Genomic DNA, 11,668 nt, shown 5'->3' with positions numbered 1-11,668 from the left:
GTCCAGTCCAATTTACAATCCAAGGGTGTAGGTTATTTACAGGCAACATAAATAGTACTTCCTGCTATTCTTAAATGGTTTGCGTTTTCAATAAATGCAAAGCTTGGACCAGATAGCGTTTCAAGTTAATACTGCTATTAAAAAATAATATTTAATACCACAAGAATTTGCCGTAGTTGTATTTCTTTTATTACTTGTTTTTATTACGTTTTAGAAACGAATCTGGTTGCAAATGAAACAGCCGCATCATGTGATAGCCACTAGTTCTACTCCCCCCACCAAAATGACTGACAATATGCTACAGGAACAAGACACGCCTTATATCCTTGAGAGCGAGGCCACATCGCGGTCTCATTTTTTAACTGACGTCGTAATGCGTCATTCAAAAGAAGATGGCGGCGCCCGACGGAGACATGCAGAAGATGGAGGTTTCGGTAGATAGTCGGGAAGATCAAGATCAGTCACGTGGCAACACCGAGACCATTCCCGGTTTCCCAGACACGGACGCTTTTGTTAAGGTTTACGTTTATGCTGCTAAGTGTTTTCCTTCATGTTTAAAAACTATAGGAATAGTCACTAGAACGTAGAAATAAGTGGCTGTGGCTGAGTTTTTTTTTTGTTGTTGCTGTATTAATACTGAAGCTTACGTTTTTCACATATTTAACAGTCTTATGTAGTGCTGTGTGTAGTATCGCTTGGAAGGCAACAGAACAGATTTTCTCATTTAAAATGCTGTATGTGAATCCCCTGTGCACACTTTCTTACAAAGAATAATACTATTAACACGTGCTAGTGAATTCATTACTTCCACCTTAAAAAATCTTAGCACTCGGGATATGGTTACAACTATTTTGCTACTTTTATTTATATTAGCTATAGTTGCTTTAATGGGAAGAAGCCCTCTGGTCTGTCAAGTAACAACCTGTCAATTGAAAGTTAGGGGCATATTTATTTGTGTAAAACAAAATTTGCTGAAAAAATGGTGTAAAAAGCTGTGTAAAGTAAATGGTAAAAAGTAAACTTTAACAAGGTGTGTTTTATTCTACGCCATGCAAGCGCAAGATTTGCCGCCATTATTGTACATTGCTTCAGACCTTTGTAAGTGAGTTTCGACAGAAGTCACTATAAGAAAAATCGCATTAAAAAAGGAACGCGGTTTGTTTACACAGCAAAGCCTGGTGATGTCTGTGTGAGGAATTATCTTGCCTTTTTTTATGTAAACCACATAATAAATAGTGTATTGGGGAATAGATCCTTATTGCTCTGGAAATACTGACAGCAAGTAATTTTTTGTAAGTCCAGTTCAAGGTAAATACCTTGTAGATTTAGAAGTCCTTTTTTTTTTTTTTTTTCAATCAATCTTATGGTACCTTTTGTTTTCCAGCATGCCCTTGGAACAGTTGTTTCAGCAACAAAGGCTTCGACTGGTCTTCCACAGGGTGGGGATGAATATGATTTTTACCGCAGCTTTCCTGGTTTTCGCGACTTCTGTGAATCACAGGGAGACCGTTTACTCCACTGGTAAGATGGTGTTTTTTTTTTTAATTTTACAGATAGCTATGTTGGCTTCTGGAAAAACAACATTGAAGGATATATAATAAAAGTTTCTAAGCTGGCCACAGTTTTAATCACTTATAGAAACCAATCAGCAAGTATAATTTACTGGGCACATGTTTAAAAGCAACCATCTTATTGGTTTCTAAATGTTACTGCACCTGGGCAAAACTAGTGCTTTTTATTAAATATGGCAGGATTAAGTCTTCAACACAACTAATTGAAGTTTATAAAGTACTCTGTTTAGCTATTCCACAAAACTCCTCCTTTTCATACAAACCAAGGACTTATAAATCCCACTCTCACTTAGTCTATCTTTCCTTTCTATTGCTGGCAGCTGGGGACATTTCCCCAAACCCTGGCCCTTACCCCATCCCAGTTATATCACGGCCACGAGCTCCTTCTCTCCGGAGCAAATTCCAACAGTACAGAACACTTACTCCTATACCCAAAAACCCAGTTAATCTTTCATGTGCTCTCTGGAATGCCAGATCTGTCTGCAACAAACTCACCGCTATACACGACCATTTCATTGCAAATTCCTTTAACCTACTTGCGCTTACTGAAACCTGGCTTTCTTCTACTGACACTGCCTCACCTGCTGCCCTGTCCTATGGGGGCCTACACCTTACTCATACTCCCAGACCTGGGGGTGGGGTAGGTTTGCTTCTCTCTCCCCGCTGTACTTTTAAAGTTCTTCCACCTGTTCCCTCTTTATCATTCTCCTCATTTGAGGCTCACTGCATTAGGCTCTTTTCTCCTGTTTCACTCTGCATTGCTGTTATATATCGACCACCAGGACCAACTGCACAATTTCTGGACAACTTTGCTGCCTGGCTTCCTTACTTTCTTTCATCTAACATCCCATCCATCATATTAGGTGACTTTAATATACCCGTTAACAACATTAACAACTCTTCTGTCTCTAAAATTCTTTCACTAACCTCCTCCCTAGGCTTATCTTTGTGCTCAGACTCCCCCTCTCACTCCAATGGTAATGCTCTGGATCTCATATTTACCAGACTCTGTTCAACCTCCAATTTTACTAACTCCCGATTTCCCCTCTCTGATCACAATATGCTCACATTTCAACTCTCACTAACTCCCTCCTCACCCCCTGCTATTCCCCAAACACGTACTTACCGTGACTTGCAAGCTGTAGACGTGTCACATCTCTCTTCTTCCCTTGACTCTCTTCACTCTTAATATCTCAACCATCTCATGTCCTAATGTGGCTACCTCTGTCTACTATAGTACTCTCACCACTGCCCTAAATGAGCTTGCTCCTATAAAAACTAAACGTTCTCGACCCAAACCACTTCAACCTTGGCATACTGCTCATACAAAAGCGCTCCAAAGACACTCACGTGCACTTGAGCGTCGCTGGCGCAAATCCCGTTCAGAATCAGACTTTTGGAGCTACAAATCTGCCCTGCGCTCCTTTAACACCAGCCTCTTCCAAGCCAAACAAACATACTTTACTTCACTCATTAACTCCCTTTCTAAAAAACCAGCACAACTTTTCTCCACCTTTAACACTCTCCTTTCCCCTTCTCCACCCCCTCCATGCACATCTGTCTCTGCTCAAGATATTGCTGAGCACTTCAAAAACAAAATTGACACTATCAGAAGGGACATTCCACTACTCAACCCCCCTAGACTTCCACCACCCTCCCTCCACACTCCCCAGTCTCTCCTGTGCTCCTTCACCCCTGTCACTGATGAGGAAGTCTCAAAGCTTCTGGCCTCTTCTCACCTTACCACCTGCCCGCTTGATCCAATTCCCTCAAAACTTCTCCGCAATACCAATCCTTGTCTAATCAAAGCCTTAACTCACCTATTTAATCTTTTGCTCTCAACTGGACTGTTTCCTTCTCAACTAAAACATGCTCTTGTCACCCCCATTCTGAAAAAACCCTCTCTTGATCCCTCCAATCTTGACAACCTCAGACCTATCTCTCTGCTACCTTTTATCTCTAAACTACTTGAGCGCCTAGTCTACAACCGACTTACCTCATTCCTCTCTGACCATAACCTGCTGGACCCCCTACAATCTGGTTTTAAGCCACAACACTCCACGGAAACTGCCCTGACTCGACTAACTAATGACCTCTTAACCGCTAAAGCCAACAATCATTTCTCACTACTAATACTGCTTGATCTCTCAGCCGCATTTGACACTGTAGATCACCCTCTCCTCCTCCGGTGCCTCCAGTCGCTTGGCCTTCGTGACACAGCCCTGTCCTGGTTTTCTTCTTACATCACCAATCGTTCCTTCAGTGTCTCCTACAATGGAGTATCATCTTCTCCCCTACCTCTTTCTGTTGGAGTTCCTCAAGGCTCTGTCCTGGGACCATTACTATTCTCCCTCTATACTTCCTCCCTTGGCAAATTAATAAATTCGTATGGTTTTCACTACCACCTCTATGCTAACGATACTCAGATCTATCTCTCATCTCCTGATCTCAACCCAGAACTCCTAACTCGCGTCTCCTCCTGCCTGTCCGCTATCTCTACCTGGATGTCGCAACGCTACCTTAAATTAAACCTCTCTAAAACTGAAATGGTTCTCTTTCCCCCAACTAACACCACTAGCATCCCCGAAGTATCCATCATAGTTAACAATTCCACTATCACCCCCTCTCCCCAGGCCCGGTGCCTTGGGGTTATCCTAGATTCTGCCCTGTCATTCACTCCTCATATCCAGTCACTTATTAAATCATGTCACTTCCACCTAAGGAACATATCCAAAATACGATCATTTATCACCCAAGACGCTGCCAAAATTCTTATTCACTCTCTCATCATATCGCGTCTAGACTACTGTAACTCTCTTTTAATTGGCCTCCCCCTCCAGAGACTGTCACCTCTCCAGTCCATAATGAACACTGCTGCGAGGCTCATACACCTCAGCAACCGCTCCTCCTCTGCCTCGCCATTCTGTCAATCCCTGCACTGGCTTCCGTTACCTTTCAGAATCAAATTAATGACACTGACTTTCAAAGCACTTCACAACTCTGCTCCACCCTACATCTCTGAACTCATCTCTATATACTCACCCACTCGCTTACTACGCTCCTCTACTGACCTGCTACTCAACTCTTCTCTCATTAACTCCTCACATGCTCGCATTCAAGACTTTGCAAGGGCTGCACCCCTCCTCTGGAACGCTCTTCCACGGTCTGTCCGACTTTCTCCCAACCTTTCTGCTTTCAAAAAATCTCTGAAAACGCACTTCTTTCGAGAAGCCTACCCTCACTCTGCTTAACTACCAAACGCAACACCACATACAATACCACATTTCTCACCCACTCAATTCGATCTTGCCCACTCCCACACCTTGTGTATTACTCCCTTCCCTTTAGACTGTATGCCTATGCATAGGGCCTTCCTCACCTTTTTGTACCTGTATTGATTGTGATGTTTGTTACTCTATGTATTCTATGTATGTAATTCATGTGATGTAGTTGTATAATCACGTTTACTTTACAGTGCTACGCAATATGTTGGCGCTATATAAATACATGTTAATGATAATAATAATAATAAATGGCCTAGGTGCTATTCTGCAGCTTGAGACACAGTGCATTGTTCTCTCTTTTAAAGAGCACATATCAAAAAAGTGTTTTCCCCCACTGGAGGTGTGCTAAAAGAGTCCATATTTTGGGTGTGGGGGCAGCCATGTTGGGCATGTCAACTGCTCCTATGTCATGGGCATGTAATTAGTATGCAGAGGCACTTGCTCATTATAGGAATGTGTGCCCCAACATGGCCTTCTTCACCAGTAGCTTCTTCCCAATGTGGGTGGCCTATTGCTTGAGAGGGGCTATCTGAAGCATACATTTTTCTTTTGGGTTTTGATGCAATTTTTATTTATGAAGGCAGCTGTTTTACTTTTTCTGTTTATCATTCTGTTTTGTTTCCTTTTGTGATAGTATGAGCCAGGTTATGCAGTATCATGGCTGTCGTAGTCATATCCGGGATCGAAGCAAAGTCACATTGCTGGAAGATAAATTTGATTTGCTTATTGATGCCAATGACTTAATTCTGGAGAAAGTGGTACGTGGTTTATATAATTTTTTTTTTCTTTGTGGAATTTCATTTTAAATACCTCATATTTTGTATCATATCCACTATAAATTGAAGTCTGTTCCAGTTTATTATTCTCCTCTCTGTAGGATAACCAATACTGTATAGCCATGAGCTTTTACCTTGCATATTTGTACTCTTCTCTGTAATTAAGTTGATTGAGAATCGTTCTACTATATACTTAGTAGTTGCTATATACTTTTAACTTTCAAAAAAGTCTTTTGAAATGATCTATATATAAAATAGAATAGGCGTTTCAAGTAACTCAGTGGTTTGTAAAGTGAGATACCAAAACTCTTCTCATCATAAAATGTTGCATAGAAATATTTTAAATATAGTTTGTATTAAATACAAATATATTTTTAAGGGTATTTTACTTGATGAAGCATCTGGACTAAACAGGAATCAGCAGCCCATCCTCCCTGTTGGGCTTCAGCCTCCAAAGACAATTGTTTCCAGCTGGAATAGGAAGGTGAGAAATTTGATAAATTTGTGCTTTGTTGTTGTTTTGTTTTTTTTTTTTTTTTGTTTTTTTTATCATGCAAATGTATTTACAGACATTTGGAACTGGCAGCAACATTCCGTGTATTTTTCAGTCATATGTCATTGCTGCTCATATTTTGCCAGTGCAAAACAACTTTTTTTTTTTTAAGATGTGTAGCATTGGAATAATTATGGGTGTCTATTTTCATAATCTATAACGCTAATTTAAAAACAGAATGGACGATATTCCTAATTGTTTTGGCCACAAGTAAGATAAAGAAAATAAATATTTGTTGCATGTTGCCGATGGGGTTGGGAAGGGGGTAGCTGGTAAATTGGTGTGTAGAGGCTGTTGTATTTGGGTGGGCGGGTCATGCCTTGAGAGCCCATATCTGACACTGAACACTGTAAAAGTGTGCAGGCACTGCCCAAAACTGTTGGTGACAACAGTTTAAAGGGACTTCACCCCTTTTACTAAATAGCATATAGAATGTGATCAGTATGTATGGTAGTTTTCAAGGAAAGTTGGCTTGTAGGGCATAGATTGGATGTGTTTAAACCCTAGAGAACAGCTGTGGAACAGAAAGGTTGTAAACAAGCAATAAAAACATTCATTTTTATTCATGCTAAGGCTGTCATTTTATTTTCTGTAAAAAAGAAAAGATGTCTCAATGGGTAGCACTGGTGCCTTGCAGAATAAGTGTTCTTAGTTCAATTCCGTCTAGGGAGGTTGTATATTCTCATGGGTTTTTTTCCCACATTGCAAACGCATACAGACGGGGTTACTGGCTCCTGATAAAATTAGCCTAACTGTGTGTGACTGTGATTTGGACCATAGATTGTAAGCTCCACTAGGCAGGGACTGATGTGAATGTTGTATTATCTCTGTAAAGTGCTGCAGAAATAGCAGTGCTATATAATTCAAGGAAATAAAATATAACCTAACTTATTTTTTTTTTTTTTTTTTGCAGACTAGTGACTTAAGCAAAAAAGGCAAAAATGAAACTTTTCGACTGCTTCATGCTAAGAACATTTTGCGCCCCCAACTTAAGTTTAAAGAAAAGATTGACAATTCGAACACTCCTTTTGTTTCAAAACTCTTTGTGAAGCCTAATGCACAAAAGCCTCTACCTGAAGGTGAGCCCTTTTTGCTTTTGTGAAGATGTTATGATTGTTTATTGATCATAAAAGTCTTACATAAATGAGCCTTAATTATAATATTCTAGCTTCTATGAGCAAGTATATGAAGCATTCTCATCAATTGAATTCTGCTCAAGCCTCAAATGTTAAACCACCTCTTATCAAATTTCTGCACTGGCTACCTATATATACTTGCATCAAATTTAAACTCCTGACCCATGCTTACAATGCTATCCTCTTTCCCTCTTTACATTTCAAGTCTTCTCTCCAGATACACACCAAACCGATAACTTCATTCCTCCAATGAATTTAGATTTTCCTCCTCCCTAGCATGCATACCTATTGAAAATTCCCCAATATAAACCCCCACTCCACTACATATTTTTATACCTTGTGTCTCGCTTGTCCCCACCTCTATAGATTGAGATTTTGCTGGCAGGGCCTACGTTACCAATGTATCTATTTATCTGTCAGTTGTTCCTTAACCTTATGTTCATCACTGCTGATTATATTGGGGCTTTTAAATAAATTGGCCATTTAACGTTTTATTGCTTTGTATATCTGTCAGTTGTTACTTACACTTTTTTTTTTTTAAATAAATGTGCCAATAATGCTAATTGCTTTCTATAACTTTTTTCATTCAAAGTTTTACCCATGTATGTAGAGTCTGATTTTGATATGCTTTAATTATATCTATTATTTATCTGTATTCTGACGGTTCTCTTCTGTAAGCTTCATGAGAAATTCCCTCTTATCAGTTCTCAGGAAGAGACTAGAAACACAGCAGAGACAAGAGGATCTAGATGTTCCTTCTGCTTTGGCAGAATTTATTCATCAGCAAAGAATGAACATAAGTGAAGAGTATATGTAAGTATAATATAGTGATTTTGGTGTCCCTGTTTAAAAAGCTTTCTATAGATTGTTGGAAAATGTGCCTAATAAATAATGTTACTCTTACAGGCCTATTTTTATTATGCCATTTAGTATGGGGTATTTGTGAGATACAAGAAAAACAAAGGCACATTCACTGGGGGGTGCTGAGGCACACTCTGTGAACATGATAACTTAACTAAGACCCCAGGCTGGTGCTCCCCAGCCAGGGGTCCCATCTTTTGAGAATGTGCTGCCATCTGCATAGATCTCACTACTTTTTATGTTAAAGACACAGTAGAGTGTGCGCACAGTAGAGAAGGAAACTCCCAAGTGGTCAAGTGAGTCTGAGCAGCTGAGTGGATCACCCACAGAGCACTGTTGACCACGGTTTTGGATAGTGTTATCAAAGTTTACTATGTGGGACGATGATTCAACACAGCACATCATGGCAATAAATTATATGCACACACTTTACAGATCATCATCATTTATTTATATAGCGCCCTCAAGATACGCAGTGCTTTAGTCTTAGCAGACAGTTAGGTAGTGAAAGCCTTGAGTTATTTGTTTTTTAAATTAGCAACTTAAGTTTCAACTGCCTGAAACTGCTTCACCCAGGCATTGGCAAAAAAAAGTTCAGAGATGACCCTGCTATCTACAGAATACTTGGCAAATCATTTAGATTTCCCTGTAAGGAGTGCATTAAATGTTTCCTGACTTATTCACCCCTGCCTGAAATAACTAATGCCAAGTGACTTGAGGAAGGGTTGAATAAGTAATTTGGTTTTCTTTTAACTAAGTTTGGAATCTGTCCATTTTGTGATTGTGCATTGTAAATAGGCTGTGCAAAATAAAAAAATGTTTCTAATATAGTTAGTTAGCCAAAAATGTAATGTAAAGGCTGGACGGATTTGATGTCTAACATATCAGTCGGCTGCTTTTCAGCTTTCTTGGTTTACACTGACTGGTTACCCTGTTACCAGGCAGTAACCAATCAGAGACTTGAGGGGGGCCACATGGGTCATATCTGTTGCTTTTGAATCTGAGCTGAATGCTGAGAATCAATTGCAAACTCACTGAACAGAAATGTACCATGTGGCCCCCCTTCAAGTCGCTGACTAGCTCAGTTATAGAGCTGAAAAGCAGGAAGTTGGATTCTGGCAGTTTTATTAGACATCTGTTCTCTTCAGCCTTTATACATTACATTTTTGGCTAACTATATTAAAAACATTTTTTATTTTGCACAGCCTATTTACACCGTTTTTATTTTCACACTGAACTGTTCCTTTAAAGGGACACCTTCCAAACAATTTTTTCAGTTCAATTGTTTTCAGAGTGTTCGCCAGAAATAAAGACTTTCCATTTTTTTTATTTTTTACCATTTTTCCAAAATGTAAGTAAGGTTTTAGGTCCCTGTCTCTGGTGTTTCAATCTGGCAGCTCAGTAATTTAAGTGCAGGCTCTAAACTGTTACAATTTATCAACATTAAGTTGATACATGTCTCAGCCGCATCTCTGGAGTATTAGCAACTATTGTATCAATTATAACATGCATTTAATGAAACACATGAATTCTGCTCAGCAGGGACAAAGATAAGAAATGTGTCAACAAAATGTATCCATTTAGTTTACCTCCCCATAGTTGCTTTAGAAGAAGGTGAAAAATTAAACTTTACCCTTCAATATTAGAAAAACACGATTTTTTTTGCAGCAGAAGTGACTCACGCCCATAGTCTTCAATTGGAGAAAAAAATTATGCTTGTCAAAAGAAATATGCTTTGTATCAAAAAAAAATTAGTCGCCCAAGACTAATGCATTTGGGCGAAATTTTGTCGGAACTGGTTAAATTCGCCCATCCCTAACAGTCACACACAGAAAATACTAATTGGAAAATGGTTTTATTTCTGGTAAACTATATGAAACCAACTGAACTGAATAAAAGTGTTGGAAGGTGAACAACCCCTATAAAAATCCCACTATTTTACGTGTGTATTTCTGTTGCTACAAACTAGCCATGCTTTTCTTTATTAAGGTTCTGTCATCCCTATCAGTATGAATTGGATCACTTTGTACCATTGGAGTTGTCAATGGAGAAACCAGATATTCAGGTGAGACCACAAAAAGGCAGCCTGTTATTTGTATTACTGAATTTGATTCCAGTCATTCTAAAACCTCCGTATATCAATAGCCCATCCTCTCACTGCAAGATGCCCCATGTAATTTTGTGATGAAGTTGGAAGACTTGGTTGCACTCAATGAAAAACTGCTACAGTGTGCAGAGTTTGCAGTGGATCTGGAAGTAAGTCTGATGTATATCTTTAGGAATTTTTATGCAGTAAGCTATGTGCAGAATTTTTTTAATATGAATAACCAATCTTTCTTTATTGAAAGCATCATTCCTACAGAAGCTTCCTAGGCCTTACCTGCCTGATGCAAATTAGCACTCGAACAGAAGATTATATTATTGATGTGCTGGAATTAAGGAGCAACTTGTACATTTTGAATGAAAGCTTCACAAATCCCTCGATTATTAAGGTCTGTAAAATGTGATTTTTCCCTTTACACCTCAGAGACCTGCTTAAAGGTGCCTTATAACTTCTTGTAGAAACTTTTGTTAGGTGTTTCATGGAGCTGATTCAGATATAGAGTGGCTTCAGAAAGACTTTGGCTTATACATTGTAAACATGTTTGATACACATCAAGCAGCACGGATTCTCAATCTTGGCCGACACTCGCTTGATCACCTACTCAGGTTGTATTGCAATGTGGAGTCAGACAAACGATACCAGCTTGCTGACTGGCGAATTCGGTGAGTTCCAGCATAAATATTGGTTTTATGTAGCTTAAGCTCTGATTAAAGAATTGCCAGCTATTAAAAATTGTATGCAATTTTCAGCCCTTTGCCTGAAGAAATGCTTGAGTATGCTAGAGTAGATACTCACTACTTGCTCTACATATATGACAAAATGCGGATTGCACTACTAGATGCAGCCAACGGGCAACCAAACCTTCTCCAATTGGTATGGCAGAGGAGCAAGGACATTTGTCTGAAGGTAAGACTTTTTCTTAAATATAACTTTACAAAAGCCGATTCAGAGAATATTCTGACTCAAGGTGTGTTTCCTACAGAGATTTACAAAGCTGATATTCACAGAGGAGTCATATCTAGATCTATACCAGAAGCAAAAGAAGCACCTTAACACACAGCAATTAACTGCCTTCAGGCTCCTTTTTGCATGGAGAGATAAAATAGCTAGACGGGAAGATGAGAGCACTGGGTAAGGAGAAGTTCATGTGTTCATATGATGTCTGTGACCAGGCTGTTGAATTGCACTACAAAATATCACTTTTTTTTTTTTTTGTAACAATTATGCATTATTTTTATATTGCAGTTATGTGTTACCAAATCACATGTTGATGAAGATCGCAGAGGAACTTCCCAAGTAAGTACATCATAGATTTTCTGATGGTAAAGCTTATTTAATCTCAAAGTTTTATTTCTAAAACTGCAATATTTTAAATTAAGAAAA

General features: G+C 39.1%; 1 protein-coding gene across 2 annotated transcripts in view; it reads left to right on the top strand.

Annotated features, from left to right (window-relative positions):
- The first annotated feature begins 352 nt into the window (after positions 1 to 352).
- exosc10.L (exosome component 10 L homeolog) overlaps positions 353 to 11,668 on the top strand; it is a 45,019-nt gene continuing 33,703 nt past the window's right edge. Inside the window, exons 1-13 of one of the 2 annotated variants that reach the window (XM_018224442.2) lie at positions 353 to 518; positions 1,385 to 1,521; positions 5,490 to 5,613; positions 6,011 to 6,115; positions 7,098 to 7,263; positions 8,025 to 8,133; positions 10,171 to 10,246; positions 10,327 to 10,437; positions 10,530 to 10,673; positions 10,757 to 10,947; positions 11,035 to 11,191; positions 11,268 to 11,416; positions 11,531 to 11,581. In XM_018224442.2, the coding sequence (XP_018079931.1) occupies positions 393 to 518; positions 1,385 to 1,521; positions 5,490 to 5,613; positions 6,011 to 6,115; positions 7,098 to 7,263; positions 8,025 to 8,133; positions 10,171 to 10,246; positions 10,327 to 10,437; positions 10,530 to 10,673; positions 10,757 to 10,947; positions 11,035 to 11,191; positions 11,268 to 11,416; positions 11,531 to 11,581 (1,646 nt within the window). In that variant the 5' untranslated portion in view covers positions 353 to 392. 2 annotated transcript variants of the gene reach the window in all.

Source organism: Xenopus laevis, chromosome 7L (assembly GCF_017654675.1).
Source record: "Xenopus laevis strain J_2021 chromosome 7L, Xenopus_laevis_v10.1, whole genome shotgun sequence".
Classification (NCBI taxonomy): domain Eukaryota; kingdom Metazoa; phylum Chordata; class Amphibia; order Anura; family Pipidae; genus Xenopus; species Xenopus laevis.
This window is presented reverse-complemented; position numbering and strand designations above follow the sequence as displayed.